The following is a 23,197-nucleotide window of genomic DNA, read 5'->3' as shown; positions in this document are numbered from 1 at the left end:
TATAGCACTTCTGTGTTTTGACCTTAATACTAGCTTTGTAAGTGATTGATCTTCTACTTTTACTATGTCTTTGCTTTTACCAGTTATCTTACTTTTTACAAAAAATATTTTAATTATAGTTAACACACAGTTTTATTAATTTCAAGTGTACAATAGAGTGAATCAGCACTTTCATACATCACTCAGTGCTTATCATAACAAGTGTACTACCTAATCCCCATCACTTATTTAACTCATCCTTCCAACCACCTCTCCTCTGGTAAGCATCAGTTCTCTATATCAATTTCCTTCCTTTTATAATTTAATTCTAGTTATGGCCTTTTCTTTCCCATTTTCAGAAGCCCTTTTAATATTTCTTGTAAGACCAGTTTAGTGTTGATAAACTTTTTAAACGTTTGTTTGGGAAACTCTTCCTTCAGTTCTAAATGATAATCCTACAGGATGTAAAGTAGTCCTGGTTGTTGTTTTTTTTCCTTTCAGCACTTAGAATATATCCTGCTACCCCTTCTGACCTGCAAAGTTTCTGCTGAAAAATTGGCTGAGTGCTGTTGCTTGGGGTTAGCTACTCCCCATTCTGGGAAGTAGTTCCTTTGGGGACACACCAAAGGGGTGTGGGGGTGCTTGCTGGGTGTGGTGGGGTGGGATTCATTTTGGACTTTCCTTTATATAGGACTTTTGCTTTTCTCTTGCTGCTTTTTAGAGTCTCTATCATTACTTTTTGCCATTTTAGATATTATGTGTCTTGGTGTATACCTCCTTGGGTTCATCTTGTTTGGGGCTCTCTCTGCTTCTTGGATCTGGATGTCTGTCTCCTTCCTCAGATTAGGAAGTTTTCAGTTATTTATTCAAATAAATTTCTTCCTTTTTTACTGCTTTTATTCTGGCATTCATGTAATACAGATATTATTATGTTTGATATTGTCCCAGAGATCCCTTAACCTGTCCTCATTTAAAAAATTTTTTGCTATTCAGTTTTTTTTTTTTTTTTGCTTTTCACTGCCCTTTCAGATTGCTGATATATTTTTCTGCATTCTCTAATCTGCTGTTGATTCTGTCTAGTGTATTTTTTATTTTAGATATGTGTTCTTTAGCTCTGACTTTTAAAACATTTTTTTCTTTTTTAAAGTTTTCGTTGATTTCATCCATTTCCCTTCCAGTCCAGTATTTTTACGACTATTACTTTGAACTCTTTTATCAAGTACATTGCTTTTCTTCATTTAGTTTAGCTCTTTTTCTGTGATTTGTCTTCATCTTTAGTTTAGAGCCTAGTTCTCTGTCTCTTCATTTTGTTGGATTTTTCTCTGTGTGTTTGTGTGTTAGGTAAGTTAGCTACATTCCTGTTCTCGAAAATACGGTGCCTCATACTTCAATTCCCCCAGTCACCAGAACCAGATGCCCCAGTGGTATCTCCTCCAGTGGGCTGCTTGTACCCCACTATTGTGGCTGAGCCGTGAGTGTTGCACTGGTGCACTGGTGGGTACTGCTTGTCCCCTACATGTGTGCTGAGAAGCCCTGTTGCAGCTTCTGCATGTGCATTGGTGGAAGCTGCTGTCCTCAGCCTTGCTCTCTGCAGTGATCAGCCACAACTGCTGTGGGTGCACTGGTGGCCATAGCTTTCCTGTGGCACAGCTAGCTGAGAGCCCCAGCTGCAGATATTGAGAGTGCTGTTGCTTGGGGTTAGCTACTCCCCATTCTGGGAAGTAGTTCCTTTGGGGACACACCAAAGGGGTGTGGGGGTGCTTGCTGGGTGTGGTGGGGTGGGATTCATTTTGAGGGGTACCTGCCTGGGTAGGAAGATTGGGGAGGAGTTCTGAAGAGGGGAGTGCCAGGACAGGGGAACTTGGTTATGTGGGCTAAAGGAGACCAAAAAAACTGGTGCCCACCAGCACTTCAGTCCCTGGAGAAAGTTCCTACAGAGCCCTGGCTCTGTGGCATAGGTACTAAAAATTAGTAAATCTTCATATGTAACCCAGGTACTTTTCAAACTGCTACTTCTGTGCAGGGTCTCATGCAGAATGATACAGTGTGCTGGCTCATTAAAGCAGAGTTGGTTTCCTATAGCCCCTCTGGCTCTCCTGGAGTTCAGTCCTGCTGATTTTTTTAAAGCCAGACATTATGGTGACTTATCTTCCCAGTGCAGATCCTCAGGGCTGGGCATTCCTGGTGTGCATCTTGATCTCTTTGCTACTTCATGTTTATGATGTCCCTCCTTATGTGTAATCGCACTGGAGGTTTGGCTTCTTTCTAGCTGCATGTCTGCCTCTCCTACCCTATTCAATGTGGCCTTCTCCTTATGACTTTAGCTGTGGAAGGTCTGTTCTCCTAGTCTTCAGGTCATTTTCAGAGTGAGTTGCACTATATGTAGTTGCCTTGGTTTGTTCCTGGGAGGTGGTGAGCTCAGGATCTTCCCCCATCTCTTACTCTTCCATCTTGCCTCTCTCCAAAAAAGAGAAAAGTTTTTGATTTATGGAAAAACTGAGGAGATACTAGAAAGTTCCCCTATACTCCATACCCAGTTTCCTCTTTTATTAACATTTTACATTAGTATAATGCATGTATTAAAGTTAATGAACCAGTATTAAGTATATTCTTTATACACATGTTCTTGATCTGTACATGATGGCCTTTCTTTTTCAGGATCCCATCGTAGATACCACATTACATCTAGTTATCATGTCTTTTGAAGTTCTTCTTGGCTGTGACAGTTTCTCAGATTTTCCTTGTTATTGATGACCTTGATGGTTTTGAGCACTGGTTAGATGTATTATAGGATGCCTCTCTATTGGAATTTGATGGGTTTTTTCTCATGAGTAGATTGTGAGGTTATAGGTTTTCAGGAAGAAGATCACAGTGGTAAAGTGCTAAGTTCATAACATCCTGTTAAGGGTACCAAGAATCAACATTATTTTATAACTCAAGTTGTTCTGGTTCTGGTCATTGGGAGCTCTTTCAGCTGGCTGTATTCTTTTGACATACCTCCATCAATGTAGGATTGCTTGAGGTTTTTGTTTTTTAACACTTCCTTACTTTCTGGTACTATAAGATGCTTCAAGCTCACCTCGTGTAGTCTGCCCCACTCCTAGAATCTGCCATTTCTCCAAGGAGCCCCCAGTCCCTTTTATTGGAGAATGGTGTTAGGAAAGACCACAGAGGTCGTCTTCCTCAGTACATCATAAGAAGAATATGTACTGTCGACATGATTTATCAGGGTTGATGTTAACTTTGTTCATTCAGCTGAGGTAGTCTCATCAGATATCTTTACTGTATAGCACATCCCCCCCCTCCAAACTTCCTTCCAGGCTGTTCTTTTGGAAGGAAGTTACTGTGTTCAGCTCATACCTAAGGAATCCGTTCCACCTCCTTGTTGGGGGATTATCTACGTAAATTTTTCAAAAATACCTCTTAATGGGAGATTTGTCTATTGTCCATTTACTTATTTAATCGTTTATATGTATCAGGTTATATTAGTAGTTAGTATTTACTTTACACTTTAGGATGTAATCTAATACTCTTTAATTCATTGCTCACAATTTGACCAGCTGTGGCCAATTGGAATTTTCAGCTGACTCCTGTGTGTCTTTTACACCCCCCCTTCAATGTGCAGCTTTTATTTGTTTTCATTTTTGAGCAGTTCCTTACTTTCTGGCTCTAAAGATACCTTGGGATAGGTCTTGTATATTTTCTGCCCCAGACCTAGAATCAGGTACTTCTTTCTGCAAGTGGCTCCAGTTCCTTCTATTAAAGTATGATATTAGAAACCAAGATCTGGGCACTAAGTGGGCTCGTTGCCACTGGAGTGCCATTGTTTCTGGGCCCTGTCACTGATAGAGCAAGGAAATATATGTGTGGTGGTACTAACCCATGTACACACATGTATCTGTACAACCATGTCAGTGTTCAGCTAAGTACGAATTCATATTGATGTCTCCAGCTCTAATCCATAACCACATGGATCATTCTAGCCTTCTCTTCTTATCTGTAAATTCTTACTCCAACAGCGAGAAATTTGACTCCTAGCATCCATTGTCCACAATAGATCTTTATTATCATTACTATTTATTATTATTATTATTATTATTATTATTATTATTATTATTAAGGAATGCAGGGAAATGTTCCTGTCAGGACACCCAAATTCTTTTCTTCCTGGAATATTTTTGGTTTTCCTGTCCACACTGGTTGATGCTTCAGGCTTTAGGCTTAGCTCAGGCTGATGTCCTCAAGGAAACCTCAGCAGATCACATATCATGTCAGATCCTCTGCAACATGTTCCTGTAGCATTGTCTTTACAGCCCTTATTAGCATAGAAATTAAGTAATTTTGCAATTTGATGTGTTACTGCTTTTTCTTTCTTGGAATGTTGGCTTGGTAGGCAAGGGCCTTGTCAGCCTTGCTTAGGGCCTACCCCAGCACCAGATACATATTATGTGATAGGTGTTTAGTGAAAAAATACAGCATGTATGGAAGAAGTCTTAGACGTGATCTTCTACCCAATGACATAGGAGATGGGTTTAGAATATAACATTAGGAACATTCCTGCTTTCCAGAATTCTTAGCTACTTTATACACCTCAAAAGTTCATGCTGTGGAAATAGGCAAAAAAAGATTCAAGGCAATATAAAGATATGTGAAGACCACTGGAATGAATAGCATTGAGCCAAGTACCAATTAGTTGAAGGAAATGGATGCTAAAATCATCAGAGGGCAGATTGCAAGAAAGAAAGCACAGATAGATAGGACTTTAATTTTCAAACTTGTTCCCAAAGAATTTTATGGGTATGTTGGATTATGTAATATAGTTTCTGTGTTTGGAAAATATCAGATGTTTATTGAAATTGGAAAAGGACCCTTGGCTCCAGGTCATCATTTCTGTATTCCTTCCTTATATTTGTCCGGCTCTTTCCTTTGTGTCTTCAGTTTACTGGATTTAGGGTGTTTTTCTTTCCCGCTGAAACTGTTAGTTAAAAAAGCAAGATACAGAGTGCCATTCTTTATTGTAATTCTCCTTGAGGTTGCCTATAGCGTTTTACATTCAGGAGATCAAGAACTTTATTCAGTTCCCTTTGGAAAAAAATAAGGCAAGATTTCACCTTAGTGGTATATCTTAAAGGAAGCCAAAGGCATTTGTTAAACTTTTTCTGTTTTACTCTAAGGGCATTCTGATGATCACCTACATGTGATCTTCTGAAGTATTCCAGTCCCTGGAGCTGGCTGTTAGTTATCCCCCAAGGAGGGACCAAAAGGATGCAGCTTAAAGCTGCTGCGGGAAAACAATAGTTGGCTAAAAGAAACCAGGGGCTGATTGTTGGTAAGGGTCACCAGCCTCCAGTGTGGGAAGTAGTTATCTTCCTCCTTTCCTGGAGGAGATGCAGATAACCACCACCTGCCTTGAGATAGTTTATTTGTTTGTTTTTTTAAATAGGCTCCACAGCGATGGAGAGCCCTGAGTTCAAGATCTGAGCTGAGACCAGGAGTCAGATGCTTAACCAACTGAGCCACCTACGCACCCCTGCCTTAGGATAGTTTAAATGGCATTTAGGATGAGTGTGGAGATAGACCAGATGTTTCTTTTGTGTCCTTTGTAGCCATTGGGTTTATGGAAATTACTCTGCCCACGATTTTGCCTGGTTAACATTGTTCTCCAAGTCTTGTCCATTTAATTGGGGTCATGGTGGAAGGAATAAATGACAGATTATGACTTTGGCATTGAATAGATAGGAAGAGAATGCTTTGGGGATCTATTTGTAATATTGTAATATTGTAACTGTTATAAATATGTGAATTGCTTCATCTTTATCTTAATATGTAGTGCTTTAGTGCTCTGTTTTAGATTGGAGCTCACACCAGGCACTTGAAGTTGTGCCTGTTATGTAACTACTATTTTGTGTTAAGAATGTGACAAAACTTTTAAATACTGAGAGTATTTTAGTTATATGAAAGTGCTTTTACTTTTAATAGTAGCAGTCATTGTTTTGTTCCCCCTCCCCCGCCCTTTCTCAGAAAAGAAGGTGGCTGCCAAGGAATCCTTAAAGAGCATAGATTGAGTGAAAAGGACACAGAACAAAGGATAGCTCCCAGGGGTGAAATGAAGAAGTTCTGTAAATAGCTGTGCTATTTTCCTTTGAAATGTCTGACACATTCTATGTAGTATAGTGGTGGTGTACCGAGGGGCTGTGTGTCTAACTCTGATGAAGCATTCCACATTGACTCAGAGCCGTGCGCACATGGCAGGGGCATCTAGATCTTTCCAAAGTATTAAACTATTTAAATGACACACTTTTTTTTTTTTTTTAATTTAGCACACTTGGAAACATAATCCTGCCATCTCACCTGCATTCAAATAATTACTCCTTCCTTCATCTTTTAACACCCAGTTCTCTGGGGGTAAAAACAAAATGCAAGTTAAGTGTTAGCTCTGAGCTGTTCTTAGAAATTTGGAATGTGTTCAGCAAAACCTGCATTTTCTAGCAAGAAACTGGCACAGAAATGTGAAGTTTTGCTTCTTGATTCATCTCATTACCTAGAACCTGAGGCTATTCTGAAGTCTGTGGGCCAAATCCTACATGTCTTTCATGGCTCAGCTTAAGTGAAAAGGCTGCCACAAGACGTGCTCAGCTATGTTTAATTCCCTTATTCTCGTGGTCTCACAGTTGTGGTTTATTATTCTCCTTGATGATTTCTCCATTCCTATTTCAAAAGCATTTTTAACTTCTGTTTGTTTATGGTCTGTCCACTTCTCTTGATTGTGAGCTTATCCCTTGTGCTGCACAGGCACACACTGCTTATTACACGTGGTCCACGTTTCACTTACTACCTGGTGTTTATCAAGAATTTTCTGGCCCCTGATGTGTATGCAGGGCACAACCTAGGCATTTTCAAGAGGACACACAAGGCTGAGGTGGGTTTTGTTGACCGGTGTTTAGCAGATTTAGAAAGTTAGTGCTCTGGGCAAAAGCAATTTAGAAGCTGAAAAATCATAGACATTTTATGAAAATATCAAGAACAGTACTATTTTTAGTGCCTTATAGTTAGATATAAGGCCATGTGTCAATTTAAGAAAACCACATGTATTAGATTTTAGTTTCTTCATAGGTTTGGCATGTTTGATACATAAGACAAAAAAAAATAGAAATGCTTACATTTTCTGCAGCATGGGAGGGAACAGGAGTTTGAAGATGGTGTGAGTTGGGGAGAGGGCTCTATTTCTGTGGAAATTTTAGTAAATTTTCTGGGTTTTTTTTTCCCCTCACCAATGGAGAAGACCTAGGACACAAAACATTAAATGTTAATATTGATTCGAGAATTAAATTGCAGAAACATTGCTGAGGAAAATTAAAAATATGAATCATGTTTGTGGGTTTGAAGACTTGATTTTGTTAAGTATCAGTTCTCACCAAATTGACATATAGATTTAATGCAATCCCAGTCAAAATTTGCCCTAATGGAAAAAGTGTCTCTGAAGCTCATATGGAAAGAAAAAAAGGAGTTAAAACAGTTAAAACAACTTCGATGAAGAAGAACAAATGCTGTGTGACGACCAGAGTTGTTACAAAGCTACAGTAAATCAGGACAGGGTGTTAGCACTAAGATCACCAACTAGACCAGCAGGTTAGAGGAGAATATCCATAAATAAATCCCCCCATACATGGCACCTGATTTTTGACAAAGCGGCAAAGACAGTTCAGTTGTTCTGAACTGTCCATTGACATATTGTGGCTGGAACAATTGGATATCCAAATGCAGGAAGGATAAAGAAAATAACTTCAGGGGTGCTTGGGTGGCACAGTTAGTCTCTCATACCATACTCATAAATCAAAATAGACCATAACCTGAATGTAAAACCTACCACTGTAATACTTGTAGAGGAGAAAACTCATGACTTTGAGTTAGGCAAAGATTTTCTTTTTATTTTTTGAGATTTATTTATTTTAGAGCATGTGCACAAGAAGGAGAGGAGCAGAGGGAAAGGGAGATAAACCTCCAGCAGATTCCATGCTGAGTGCAGAGCCTGCCAGGGGTAGGGGTGGGGAGCCTCAATCCCAAGACCCTGAGATCATGACCTAAGCTGAAAGCAAGACAGTCACTTAACCAGCTGAGCCACCCAGATGCCCCTGAGTTAGGCAGAGATTTTAGATACAACATCAAGAGCATGATCCATGAAAGAACAAATTGATGAATTGGATGGACTTTATCAACATTAAAAGTTCTATTTTTCAAAATACATTATTATGAGAATGAACATTATAAGCCACAGAATGGGATAAAATATAAGTCATAAATATAAAACATTTATTATAGATATTAAATCATAAAAACTTACAAATCATAAATCATCTGAGGAGTTTGTATGCAGAATATATAAATAACTCAAAACTCAATAGTAAGAAAATAGTTTTTAAAATAGGCAAAAATTTGGGATCCCTGGGTGGCGCAGCGGTTTGGCGCCTGCCTTTGGCCCAGGGCGCGATCCTGGAGACCCGGGATCGAATCCCACATCGGGCTCCCGGTGCATGGAGCCTGCTTCTCCCTCTGCCTATGTCTCTGCCTCTTTCTCTCTCTCTGTGACTATCATAAATAAATAAAGATTAAAAAAAATGTTTAAAATAGGCAAAAATTTGAACAATATTTCAATGAAGGAGAGATTATGGATGGCAAATAAGCACCTGAAATCTTTTCTATCTTTTCTAATCTTTGACTATCTAGTCAACATCAACATCATTAGTCACTAGAAAAATGCAAATTAAAAGCACAAGAAACTCCTAATGTCTATTAGAATGGCTAAAATTAAACACTGACCACACCACATGTTGATGAGGATGTGGAGTAACTGGGACTCTCAGACACTGCTAGTGAGAATGTTAAATGGTGCAACCACTTTGAAAAATAATTTAGCAGTTTCTTTAAAAGTTAAATGTATACATACCATGTGATCCAGCTATTCCATTAGATATCTATCCCCAAAAAAAGTGAAGTTCATATGTACACAGATGTTCACAGCAGCTTCATCTATAATAGCCAGAAGTTTGCAACAGCCCAAATGTCTGTCAACAGGCAAATAGATAAAAACAAGAACAATCTGTGGCACATCCATTCAAAAAAATATTCTTTGGTAATTTGAAGGAATTAACTATTGATAACACAACATTATAGCATGGATGAATCTTTATGGTTGTACAGAGTAAAAGCCAAATGAAAATACGTGTATACACTGTATGATTCCATTTGTATACAATTCTACGAAATGCAAACTTATGCATAGACCGGGAGTTCCGTGGTATAGAGGATGAGAAGATAGGGGGATTGGGGATGTGGAGGGGAGAGTGATGGGAGAGAGGGATTTAAAAATGAGCACAAGGGAACTTTGGGGGATGATGAATCTGTTCATCATTGTGGTGATGGTTTCATGGCTATGTGCATGTATCAAAATGTATCAAATTTTACACTTTAAAAGTTACATTTTATTCTTTCAGGGCTCCCCTAAGATCAGCCACACATTTTGTGATTTACTAGGACACTTAGCACCCAGCATATAGTCGTACTTGTGGCTTAGATTTATTATAGTAACACAGAAAGGATACATAGCCAGACCAGTGAGGGGAAAAAGACACCAGGAAGAAGGGTCTGAAGAATCCATGTGCAGATTTTCTATGTTTTTTCCCCTCCCCTGAGGGATCACACAAGCACATCTTCTCTCTGACAGCAAAACTGTAACTACAGATGTGCAATATTTATGCCCTGGGAAGCCCATGTAACATTGAGCATTCAGAATGTTTTATGGGGGCTGATCACATAGACACCTCCTGCCCTCTAATATTTCGGATTCCCAAAAGGAAAACTGGTGTTCAGTGCCCCCAGGGAGGCAAAACAACTTTATCAGTATAGAGACTGTTTCAAAAGCCAGGTTCCCAGATGCCAGCCAAGGGCTAGTCTACTAAGCAAGTTTCTTAGACAGTAGTCTCAGAACTATTAACTCTTTCCTCCAATTAGTTATGCCTCAGTAAGAATTTTTAAAAATCATCATATAAGTTAGTATGAGCACAAGGTAATGGAGATTAATTTACTGAGAAAGTAATAGATTATAAAAATAATTCCAAATTTGTGGAAGACTAATACGGTGAGATCTTTATTACCTGAAATGTTTCATGCCCTTTAATCTTCTTTCTGGAGCCAGGTGGGAAATTAATAAGTGAAATTGGAATGCCCGGCAAATGGAAGCTTCTAGTTATTTTTACTCTTTATTAATAAGACTTTTCATGTGAATTACATTTGAAAATATTTCCCAAGTATATAATTTTTCTTTCATAAAAAAACCCGATTGATAATCATTATTTTAACCATTGGTTAACTGATCACGACCCTGTTCTATAGCAGATAAAAGACAAAGCTTGGTGTTGAGGGGGAAAAAAAAAACCTTTGGTGTTGAAATTGTCATTACAACAGGCCCATCAAATGCAGCTATATAGGTTACGCCCAAGGACACCCCCAGCTGAGAGGGCGAGTGGAGTTGAAATCAGCCTGTGCTTTAATGGCCAAGCCACAGGCTCCTGCATAGGTGTGTGCCAGGAAAAGGGAAGCTTCTAGTTTGCACAAGGTGTCATGTGGGCTGCCTATGGCCCTGTTTGACACGTATCTTAGAAGGTGGTGGTGATGGTAGTGTCTCCCCAGAATGCTGCCCAGTATCAGGAAGCTTTGTCATGAACATGTCTTTCCCCTTAAATCCAGCAAGTAACTTTCATTTGAGGGCTGTCTTTAACCAGAAGTCCCCAGATACTACGCTGTGTGCTGGAAGAGGGCCAGCTTCCCCAGCTGCCTGCATGACGTGTCCTCTCCTCTTGTTTGGGCCCAATTTCCCTTGAAAGGCAGAATGTAAGGTAGGTTTTTCTTTTTGTCACTCTGGAGAATGCCTGATAACCTGTTCTGTCCCTGGATGCCTTTATTAACACCCCCAGCCGATATTTCTGTGTCTGTACAAATAAAAAATTCATAGAAAGGCAACTCCTGTGGCTTCTCTGAGTGAAATTTTTGCTGTTACTGAGCAATAAAGTTTCCTAAAGGGAAGTCAACACTCTCAGTTCTGAAGGTGCAAAATATTAAGATTCCACTTTGAAACGGGTAGAAAATATTTTTGAGGGTCACGGCTTAGCTTCACCGCAGTGATGTTCAGATATTGACGCCCACTTTATTTCTCGTAAGCCTTGAGCCACCAGCTGACTCGTGGCAGAGGGTGGCGGATGGCACCGCGCAGCCGAGAGTTGGGCACAGTCGCCAGGACAGGGTTCTGTCCGGAACCTTCAGCTTTTGAGAATCTACCGCCCACCCCACCGCATTTCTCCTAAGTGGTTCACATTTCGGGCCTCCCTTCAAGCTGTGTTCCCTAAGGAAACTTAAACCACGTCTCTTTTCCCCTCTTCTAGATGCGAACTACCCGCAAAGTCTCCGTCTGGCCGGTGGGCCTGGTCGGCGGGCGGCGCTATGAACGTCCGCTGGTGGAGAACGGCAAGGTCGTGGGCTGGTACACTGGCTGGAGAGCAGACAGGCCCTTTGCCATCGACATGGCAGGTGAGCGGTGGGACGGTGACCCTCGCTCCTCCCCGATCGTTCTTCCAGCAGTCCTGCTTATGACGGCAGCATGAGGAAGGAGGCTTTGAAAGGCCACTTGGGTTACAAACCTACATCGTATCCTATTCAGCTGATAAACTACCTAAGTAAACCTTCAAAACAGGCCTTTTGATTAATTCAAGTAGAAATGGACTCTGTGGGTGATTAGAAAATGCTCATCCTCTTCCATTTTTGTCAGCTGTCCATGCAGCCATCCCTTCAAGCCCGTATGTGCCAGGGGCTGGGTTGACTGCTGGGTCAGTGGTGAGAGCTAGACCTGCCTCACAGGGGCTGCTGCTTGCACCTTTTGGTGCCTCTCTCTAGAGTCCATTTGGTTTCGGTTTCATCACATGCTTATTGATAAATCTAGTAATGATGTGAAATTGACAAGCTGATCATTTTAATGCTTATTGATAAATTTGGTGCTTACTGAGACATTTAATAGCTGAAACATAAAATCAGATTTCTAGTTTTTCAAACATTTAACAACTGAGAATAACTGTCTTAAAGTTTGTATTCCCTGGAGCACCTGGGTGGCTCAGTCGATTAAGAGTCTGACTCTTGATTTTGGCTGAGGTCATGATCTCAGGGTTGTTAGATCGAGCCTCAGGTCAGGCTCCATGCTGAGTGTGGAACCTGCTTAAGATTCTCTTTCTCTGCCCCTGCCCTCCCCAAATAAGTTTTTATTCTCTGGCCAACCCATTGAATTGAGTAAGGCCTGCAGTCGTCCACAAATCCTAAAATGCTACATTATCATAAAGTGACACGTGGGATGCCTGGGTGGCTCTGTGGTTGAGCATCTGCCTTCAGCCCAGGGCATGACCCTGGAGACTGGGATCGAGTCCCACAACGGGCTCCCTGCATGGAGCCTGCTTCTCCCTCTGCCTGTGTCTCTGCCTTTCTGTGTCTCTCATGAATAAATAAATAAAATCTTAAAAAAAAAAAATAAAGTGACTCATTTCCTGTAGGTTATATAAAACAATGCCTGTGGTAACCATGGAAGGGTACAGTTTAAAACATGAAGCTTAGAGGCAAGACAAATCACTGACATTTATAACCTAGAAGATGGAGGCAGAAAAGCTTCAAAATTAATCTGTCTTCAACTCTGGGACACAGCTCTGTCTGTCATTCTGTGCTTGGCCAATCTTTTGTGCGTATTTCCCAACTGCCATCAAAATTTTGACACTCAGAATTCTGATGGGATGAAGGCTGCATTCTGAACTGGATTCATCACTTTTATTCTGACAATCCTATAAATTTGAGGGAGCAAGGTTATGAAGGATGCTAGGAGTAAGAGTTGGGGGAAGCTCTTGTGCACAGCACTGTGGTAGATCTGTTCCACAGCATCAGGGAAGGAGAAAACTCAGATATTTGTACTCAACATTTAAGAAACAAACAAACAAACAAAAAAACATTTAAGAAACATGCCAGTTTTATGGAAATGTGTGTCATGGTCTCTGACCTCAGGGACAGTTTGGCGCTCTTACCATTCACTGGTCACCCTATCCTGGGCTTTCCTCTGTTTTCTGATCTCTTCAACATGAGCCTTACTTACGCTTTGGTCTTCAGTTCTTGCAGCCTCAGAGCTCAGCTGGCGTCTCCACCAAACCATTTACCCGAAGGCAGATAGAGACTAGGTCAGCCCTACCTGGAAGGCCCTGAGGATTCCCAGTAGAGGCCTTTCCTCAATCAAATGTGAGTTCAGGGCTCAAATATTATAAGGCTGACCTTAATGGGTCTTTTGAAAATCTGGTTTCTTTTTGAGAGGAAGTATGACTTGGAGCAGGAAACTTCAAGAACATCAGGCAAAGTCTTTGTCCCTGGTCCCTGGTTCCTGAGTGAGGATTTGTGAGCACTAAAGCAGCCAGCTGATAGTGTTGGGGCCTGACCTTTCCCAGAGCCTTGCTTTAACCACAAGCCCTGCAGACCTGTCTCCTTACACATAGGATCTCTGCCTATAACCCTGCAAGGCAGCTTCCAGGTGAGGACAACATAGACAAGTCTTCCTGAATTTTGTTGTCAGAACTTTTATATAGATGATCAAGTATCCAGTAAACCCACTGAGTATTTGCATTGATTTCCCCCAGAATTTGGATCCAAATAGATATACCTAAAATTCAGGAAAGGGACACAGGTTTTATAGCCTGGCCTGTGACAAGATATTTGATATCTTTTTTACTGCTTAATTCTCTGGGAAGCTTTACTCTATGACATGACTGATGTTTGGCTATTACTAAGCATTTCAGTATATTTTCAAAACATAAGAACTATAATAAAATATAAGTGATTGGCCTATTTCTTAATTATCCTTGTTTCAAAATAGGAATAAAATTTTTGTCTCTAAGAAAACAACTTCTGCCACATTGTTATTTTCTTCACACAGGAACTTGCTTTGCAAATTAGTTTTCAGTAAATTATTAGTATTTTTGGAAGCCTTTAAGTGAGAGTGATTTGGTTGATCAGATAATGATTCTGATTTGGAGGGAGTTTGTTCTCATTCTAAAGCTTGAAAATTCATACGTTTGTTTACATTTCACATAAGATTCATGTTTTCTCTGTGGGAAGAGGGGAATGGAAAGACCTCATGGACATTCGTGGACAAATGGTACTTCCTACTTTTTTTTTTAAAGTTAAGTCCGCTCATAGCCTCCAGGGGGAGAGAGAAGCCAGAAGCCCAATTTCCTGCTGCCCTCTGGACAGTCAGGGAAGCGCTGCTCAGGAAGCAAGAGAGCCTGGGCCTCTTCTGGATTTCCACAAGCTGATAAGAAACAGCATCTTAACCAACAGGGCACCTTTCTCAGCTGTCCTGCTGTGGGAGTGGTGAGCACATTAACTGGAAGCCCCTCAGGGTCTGTCCTGCCTGTATGTCTGTCCAGTCCCAGCCAGCTCATCACTAGAAGCTTATTTGAGTATCAGACATTGGAACTGTAATGTTTCACGTCATTCAGGGAGTTTGACTCTGTGTCTGTCCTTATTTTGCCATATTGGACTTTGCAGGTGCAATTTTTGCACTCAGGAAACATTGTTCTGGAATTATCTTGTATGTACAATGCTGTTAATGGCAGAAGTAAAGATTATTTCTGTTGCACTTTGGGACAGTTAAACGAAACTTTCTAATTACTACTGGAAAAAAAAAAAGTTAAATAACCACCCACAAGATGACTTAGGAGAGTGTTAGATGCAGTCCTTGCCCTGGAAGCAGCATTCAGGTGGCTTCTGCAGGTGGTTGGTGGCCACCCTGCCCTGGCAAGCCAGTGAGACGTAGGAATAGAGCCTCGCGCTTCTGTTCCTCTGCCGCAGGCATGTGACCACTGGCTAGTTCTTATTGGCCACAGGCAAGGCACTCCACACAGAGTTTTTAGCTCTCTTTTGAAGTCTGGGTGTTATTTTCAAGTGACAGCCTCACTTTGGCCACTTCCAGGGAGATGTCAATAAGAACCATTTCTTGAAAGAACTGAGTTTAAAGCAATCTTGAGCCTTGCCAGGAGGTGTAGACTTGTTCAAATTCAGAACGAAAGGCTGCGATATTTATTTTGAATTCTCAACATGTGTGTGCACTTTATTCTTAACTCTGAGAGGTGGCAGGCAGGGCACTGGGCTCCCTTGATGATAGTATATGCAGCTGAGTTCCCAGTTGAGTGCCTGGCGTACAGTAGGGACTCTTCCAGTAAAACCCCAGCTGGGTGCACTGTTGTTCAACTCTGCCGATAGCCACCCAGAGTTAGCTGAGACCCCACGGGCTGGAGGGTACCGTCCCCGCATAACCACCCTTGCTTAACCAGCAACACTTAGGGGGGGTCCGCAGGCCAACTACACTCCTGACTAGCTATCAATTTGTTGTTTTTCTCTCAGGTTTGATAGTTTAGTAGAAAGACTCACAAAAGTCAGGATAATGCTCTACTTCTGACAGTCCTATTACAGAAAATACAAATTAGGACCAACCACACAAAGAGACACCTGGGGTGAGGTCTGGTAGAGAACAAAGAGCTTCTGTGCCGTTTCTCCGAGAATCGAGAATCGGGATATGTCACCCTCCCAGCACATTAATGTGTTCACAGCCTGGGAAGCTCCACTGATCCTCTGTGTTCAGAGTTTTTAGTTAGTTTCATCTTGTAGGCATGATCGATGGAATCATTGGCCACACAATTGAACTCAGTCTCCTGCTTCTATCCCCAGAAGTCAGCATGGCCCGGCATGGCCCCGTGTGTTTGGTTTTTTCCAGTAACCAAGCCCCCATGGTGCAGCTATCTGGGGACCCTCTGCAGCCACCTCATTAGCATAACAAAGTCACTCCCATCCCTCAGGAAAAGCTAAAGGTTTTGTAAGTTCCTTGCCAAGAACTAGGCACAAAGACTTGAGAGATTTTTTTTTTTATCTCATACCATAGGCTCAAAAAGGATAACTTTCATATCATAAAGAAGAGTGTCTATCACATCCCTGTTTTACTAATGCTTTCATGCATAAAAGCAAAGGGGACATGAGGTGATGTCTCAGGGTCACTTTCAGCTTTTTCTCTGATGTTTTCATGACTCCTAAAAATGAGATGTGATTGTAAAGGGATGAAATCGTTTCTCCTGTGTGGATTATAGAGAGGGATGAGAAGTCTGAGAGGACTCTTAGTTTCCGGGCCTGGAGTCTTGCGGACATGGGAGTGTTGAAGCTCTGGAACTAGATGGGCTCCCACAGATGGCATCCCAGGGCTCAGTCCTCCAAAGTGGCGGCAGGGAGCAGAGCCAGGGAAGGGAGCAGAGGGAAGTGCTGGGTGAGTCACGAATTTGATTGTTGGCTGTCTCTGTCATGGACGTGAAAGAGGAAGGTGCTTAGTGTGGGAGTGTGAGAGCCGGCAGCATGTGGATGGTGTCATGAGGATGGTTGGTAGCAATTAGGACCTTGTAGGCTGTTCCCTGGAACAAGGGATGTATGGGAGAATGGATGGCCTGAATTGAAGAGGAGTAAAAGGTTGGCAGGACTGTGCTAGGAAAGTTAGATTTCCAGCAGAACAATGAGGAAAAGGAAGTTCTCTCCATGAAAGGACTGCTGAGGTTCCATTTGGGCAGGACAGTGATTACAGAGGATGTCCTGGAAATAAGTAGCTAGGAGGGCTGCGAGGAGATATGTGTAAGGAAGAGGATGGATGGGCTGGTTTCTAAGGTGACATGAGTTTTGGCAAGCCTTGATTCTAAAGATCGAGGTTGTATGTAGGCCACTGTATTTGTACTTTTTCTATTGACACCTAATTTCTCCATCCCTATGGCTTTTCCAGATACAGTAGTTTCTAGCAATGTAAAGGGCCCTTTGTAAAATGAAAATCAGATCCATAATTTAGAAGAGACCTCTGGGGATGTCGAGTGAATGTTGGGTGCAGTGGTGGGGGTGGCGAGCACCACTAAGAGGCAGGAGGGCCAGAACAACTCCTTCAAGAAATGTGTCAGGATTGAGAAGGGAAGAGATGGTAACAGTTTCAAGGGGTAGAACTGCTTTTTTGTTTTCCTTTAATGAAAGAAGAGAAGTTGAAGTTTGGAGAGAAAAGAGATGTGTTGAAGTACCAAAGGAGATGAAATGGGGGGTGAGGGGGTGGTGAGACTCTTAGATGGACAAGTTCACCTTGGCAGAATCAGCTCTTATTCTTACTGAGGAGGTGAGGTGAGCAAGGAAACCAAGAGCCGGGCAGGAGGAGGGGCTGCATGTGGATTGCATGTTGCATTGTTGGAGGCTGACCTGCTGCTGAATATGAATAGTGCAGCGGGAGCATCACGGACTGAATCCTATACACACTTACTAACCTTGGGGCTGCACGGAGCCTGTAGGGAGAACACGGCCCCTGCCCCCAAGTAGTTTTGTGTCTAGCAGAGAATAGTTAGGATAAATATATCACTTACTGTCTCATGAGATAGAAAATGAGGTATGAATGGAATGTTTTGGGTTTATATTTTAAGAGAAAAGAGAATTGCTATTGAGGGCAGTTTGGGAAAGGCATCATGGAAGTAGCACCTGGGAGGTCAGGGCAAGTTTGGGGAACAGCAAACCCCAGGGTGTGTGCGGCTCTTCGAGGAGAGGCAAGCTTGGGTCAGTCTGTGAGATTTGGTTGGTGAAATAGAAATTTGCAAAAAAAAAAAAAAATGCCTTCATTTCTGTGGATATTGGAGGATTTGTGAAATTTCTGAGTTGGGGACTGATGGGGATTGTAACTTAAATACAGAAGTATATGGTGATTTCAGGTAATGAGAACATTCTGTTAACCAGAATCACCAGTGACAAGTAGGAATATTCATATTAGGAAACAAATTCACATTCCTTGACAAATTTCTAGGCTCTGGATTCATTGTGGGTGTGTGTCCTTAAGGAGGGTTGTGAAGTTTGGGCTCTTGGGAAATAACAATTGTACAGGGCCGTCTTTCTCTTTATGTTTATTGACAAGAAATTTTGTCTGGATTAATTTACTTGGTAAACCCTTTCTTGGTAGGTAATATAAGAGTAAACATCAGCCCCATTCAGACCAAGTGATCATCAAAAAAAGCCAAACAAGCATAGCCCAAATTGGCAATGTTTTACTTTGCTTCATGAATATAAATACTGCAAGAAAAGGGAGGTATGGGGCACCTGGGTGGCTCAGTTGGTTGAGCATCCTAAATCTGGTTTTGACTCAGGTCATGATCTCAGGGTCCTGGGGTTGAGACTTTGTCTGGGCTCCACACTCAGCAGGGAGTTGGCTTGGGATTCTCTCCCACTCCCTCTACCCTTCCCACTGCTTGCACTCACTTGCACGTGCTTTTTCTCCCTACCCCCTCCTTTCAAATAAATCTTAACCAATAAAAAAGAGAGGTAATAACTTTGAGGCCATTTGTAAATTAAATGTGTTGTTTTCAATGCATGACTGCTTTGTATAAGGAAGATAAAAAATACTGTTTTTAGTAAAGTGACAATGTATTGTATGGTGCCTTTCAGTGCAGGGTCTGGGGACTGACTTGGGACTTGTCCTTAGGTTGGTGCAGTGTGACCATCACTGGAGTGGTGTGTGGGTTCTCTGGGACAGAATTACAGCTGCTGGGGCCTGGTGATTCTGTCCCAAGAACTTAGAGCACCATGGAGGGAGGGGTGGAGTGTGAGGGTAAAGGGACACCTGTTGCCCATTTCATATCTATTTCCAGAGTGAATTGCATTCTAGAGACTTACAGGTGTTCAGTGGCCTCAACAACATGTTCTCTCTACACGTACTGCATCTTTGCTGGGTTAAGGTGGGCATGTGGGGTAAGGAGTGCCTGTGCACCTGTTGCTCATAATCAGGGGACTTTTCTGGGGTAGCTGAGGGTGGGGTGGCCTTGTTCCAGTAGGGCTTGGTGGAAGTGGAGCGGTATCCCTCAAAATTTCAGTGAGTAAAGCATTTAGAACTAAGAATTTTGAAAATCAGAAGTTTTCCCTTCTACCTGGGAAGCCCAGCACACCTCTCGATTATTGTTTCCTGAGTATCAGGCATGTTTACCAGGCACCAGGCATTCTTAGGTGCTCTGTGGTGCTTTCCTGTTTAATCTTTACTCAGTTCTGCAAGGGATGTGCTGGTATTATCCTCCTCCTTTAAATATAAGGAAAATGGGAGGCTGAGGACTCGAAGTCACTTGTCCAGGGTTGCATGGTGATCCTGCTCAGGTTTTGTGTGTCTCCAGAGATGGCATGCCCACTCGGATTTGAATCCCATCTCGCCTGCTCACAGCTCACAACCAGGTGACTGAGCTCTTGATCTCTGAGCCTGTGTTTTTCATCCACAGAACAGAGGAAATGGAATTCCTCACAGAGTAAGACATCAGATGCAGAGCACTGGGTACAACTGTAGGCACCTGAATGATTGGTCCCTTCACCAAGAAGCAAGGTCAGACTGTGTCTGTGTTCCCCTGTCATCTGGATTCAGGTGGCTCCCACGTTCATCCAGGGGAATTGGCCCAGTGCTGTGTGTGGCTGATGACCGTGGTGGCCAGATCTCCACAGCAGCTGTGGAGCACAGGCGTTGCTGCTGCCCAGGCTCCCCTGGGGCACAACAGGCCATACTAGCTGTTTCCCCACCTATAGATTAGGGATCAGACCACCTGCCTTCTGGGTTATGGTGAGGTTGAAATGAGAACAGATACTGCAGAAGTTCCTGCTGTTCTATCAGTGTTTGAATTCTCACCACGGAGAGCTATTTCAGATCATTCTTGAAGGTGTAATACTTAAGAACATACAAACTCTTTGCTTTGGGCTCATGATGGACTTCACTTCTCTCCTGGCTGGGACTTGTGCTCATTATCATTCAGTGAACTAACTCAGCATGCATGATGGCATATGGAGATAAACACTGGCCCTTGCTTTAGATAAAATACTCTAAAAAGAGACTGATCAATAAGAGAAAAGTGAAACAAAAGATCATTAGAAAGCTGCTGAGAATAAGATATATGCTCCTTTTCATAATTTCCCAGATGAAAAATCATTTCCTAATTACTGATGGCACACGGGGAAGGATTTCAAAGAGTAGTTCTCACACTTTGTAATCAGGTCACAAGAAGGGAGAAATGTCCCTTTTTATCACCTTGACTTTGCTAAGAGCTTGTGGGAGAGCATCTGGAGATGCAGTTTTCACTTGGAGTCTATTAAAGAGGCAGACAGTTTATTAGTACAAATAAGAATCTAGGATTGTTGCTCTGTTCAGTTACCTGGGGCCGGCACATGGGCCGGTTTTGCTTGGCACACAGTTGGTTGCCGTGACTGGCACACACGTCTCTGCACTGGCTTCAGAAGCTGAACTTGGCTGCCGTTCTTGGGCCCCTTGAGCAGCCGTATCCCCCAACCCCAGACACTCTGCACTGAGTCCACCTCATTCAAATCGCTTCACCGTGACCAACCACCAGGTCAGCCAAGCATTGCCTTGTGCTCATGGGCTCAGTATAATCCAGAGTGGCTCACACTGTCTTCCAGAATAGGGGATGTCCCTTTATCTTCCCAGGTTTGCCTCACTACTTTCTAGTCCCCTTTCAAGACTCATTAATAGTGTAGGGATAGCTTTTTCTGGGAAGTTTTTCCTGATTTTTCCATCCAGCATAGATGCTGCTCCCACATTCCGCTATGCACTTGTCTTCAAGGTGGCGCTCACTTTGGTGTCCTGTCTGCCCTGGGCTTCCTCTGCTAGTGGAGTCGGGAGCTCCCCTGGGAGAGGGTTCAGCTCTTCTACCTATGGCTCCAGCCTCAGCACAGTCCCTGACAGGAGTAGCTTGAGTAAATGTTCGCTGAATTCATGAATTCTGACTTGACTATACTTCTGGTATAAGGATTATCAAAATTAAAAGTTTTACAGCTGCTTATTCCTTCTGAGCCCTAATTGCCATCTATCTATCTTTCTTTCTTTCTTTCTTTCTTTCTTTCTTTCTTTCTTTCTTTCTTTCTAAGATTTTATTTACTCATTTGAGAGAGACAGCACGAGTCGGGGGTGGGGGTGGGGTGGGGGGGTGGAGGGGCTGGGGGAGAGGAAGGAGGAGACTCCCCACTGAGCAGGGAGCCCAACTCAGGGCTCCCTCTCAGGATTCTGGGATCATGACCTGAGCTGAATGCAGATACTTAAGCAGCTGAGCTGCCCAACTGCCCCTGCCATTATTCTCAGTGGTGAGATTTTTAAAAAGGGGATGTTGAGCTCTACTCCAGAGAACTCTCTAAGGAGAGCTTTGGGGTGTCTAATTTGGTGGGTCCCAACCTGGCTACACATCAGAATTACATGGAGAGCTTTGAGAAAACATAACTTCATCACTGATCAGTTAAACCGTAATCTCTGGGTGTGGCACCTAGTGTGCAGGTGTGTCTGTATTTTTATTTTTTTTAAGTCTGAAGTGATGATAAAGTGCAGCTAGAAGTAAGAATGGCTGGTGTAGGTGGTCAGAAGCTCCTCTCCCCTTTCTTCCTGTGGCTCTTTATCGTCCTTCACAGATGTGGTCTCCTGCCTGGCCACCCACTGAATCTCCTCTGGAGGTAGGAGGTCAGATAGCTCTGTCCTGGAAAAAGTATGAGACAATGTTCAACAAAATTTTTTTCATTGAAAACACTTCCATGGATCAAACAAGAAGAGAATTTGAGCACAGGAGATGAGTTTTTAAAATTATAACAACTGAAGAGCCCCACCAATGATCTAAAAGACTGCACTCACTGCGAATGCAAGTTTCATCTTTTTTTTTTTATTGTGGTAGAATGTACTTAACACAAAATTTACCATTTTAACTATTTTTAAGTACACAGTGGTATTAAGTACATGCACATTGCTGTGCAGTGATCACCACTGTCCATCTCCATATATTTTTCATCATTACAAACTGTAACTTTGTGCCCCTGAAACAGTAATTCCTCACCCTCCACCCCCTACCCCCCCTCCATCCCTGGTAACAAACATCTACTACCTCGGGACGCCTGGGTGGCTCAGTGGTTGAGTGTCTGCCTTTGGCTTGGGGCGTGATCCTGGAGCCCTAGGATCGAGTCCCACGCATGGAGCCTGCTTCTCCCTCTGCCTGTGTCTCTGCCTCTCTCTCTCTCTCTCTCATGAATAAAAACAAAACAAAACCCCCAAACGTTATTACCTCTATGAATTGGACCCCTACAGGTACCTCATGTAAGTGGAATTATGCATTCTTTGTGTCCTTTTTATTTCACTTAGTATGGTATCTTTAAGGTTCATCCATGCTGTATAGCATGTGTCAGAATTTCATGCCTTTTTGAAGCTGAATAATACTTTCTTGTATATATAAACCATATTTTGTGTATCCATTCATCCATTGATGGATATTTGGGTTTCTACCTTTTGGCTCTTATGGATAATGCTATGAACATGAGTGTACAAATAATTGTTTAAGTCATGATTTTGAATTCTTTTGAGTATACACCCAGAAGTGACATTGCTGGACCATATATATGGTAATTGTACGTTTGATTTTTCTTTTCTTTTTTTTTTTTTTTTTTTTTGAGGAACCACTATACTTTTTTCCAGACTGGCTGCATCATTTTACATTTGCATCAGCAATGCATAGGAGTCCCAATTTTTCCATATCCTTGTTAACTCATTATTTTCTGTTATTTAAAAAATTATTTTACATGCATGTGCTGGGTTTGAGGAATAGGAATATAGATACCTTCTCCTGTTTTGCTGTATTTCTTGGGTTAGAATAGAATGGCTTTGTGGCACATTCAGTAGTAGTACTCATGGTAGTGAGTACTAGTCAAACAGAAAATCTCATGGTAACATAAAGCATGAGACCCTGATTCTTACTCAGACATTGTCAACCTTGTTGATTGTGCCATACTCAACATACATAGTGCTTCATTTCCTTGCTGTTGAGCCAATAGAACCACTTCCCCTTCTAAACTTCGGTATTAGGCATGTCTTAGTTCTCTGCTACCAGCCTACAAAAAAAAAAAAAATCTTTCCTGGATATTTTTGGTATTCAGTTAATTAAGACTTCTTAATTTATCTTTCATTCTTTCCATTCTGATTCAGCATCCTGATGGTTTCCTTAGAAGATTTAGGTTTCTGTGATGATTTCTTTTCAGAGTAAAGATTTAAATGAATTGTTATAGACTAAATAAAGAATACGTCTTA

At 42.0% G+C, this 23,197-nt stretch overlaps 1 protein-coding gene across 1 annotated transcript in view; it reads left to right on the top strand.

Moving 5' to 3' along the window:
- The window catches only part of B3GAT2 (beta-1,3-glucuronyltransferase 2), an 83,352-nt gene that overhangs the window by 41,601 nt on the left and 18,554 nt on the right, over nt 1-23,197 (top strand). The window contains exon 2 of the mRNA XM_025991144.2: nt 11,415-11,559. Within this exon, the coding sequence (XP_025846929.1) occupies nt 11,415-11,559 (145 nt within the window). The remainder of the gene's footprint in view (nt 1-11,414; nt 11,560-23,197) is intronic.

Source organism: Vulpes vulpes, chromosome 1 (assembly GCF_048418805.1).
Source record: "Vulpes vulpes isolate BD-2025 chromosome 1, VulVul3, whole genome shotgun sequence".
NCBI lineage: Eukaryota > Metazoa > Chordata > Mammalia > Carnivora > Canidae > Vulpes > Vulpes vulpes.
The sequence above is the reverse complement of the archived record's forward strand: the minus strand, read 5'-3'. Positions and strand labels throughout refer to the sequence as shown.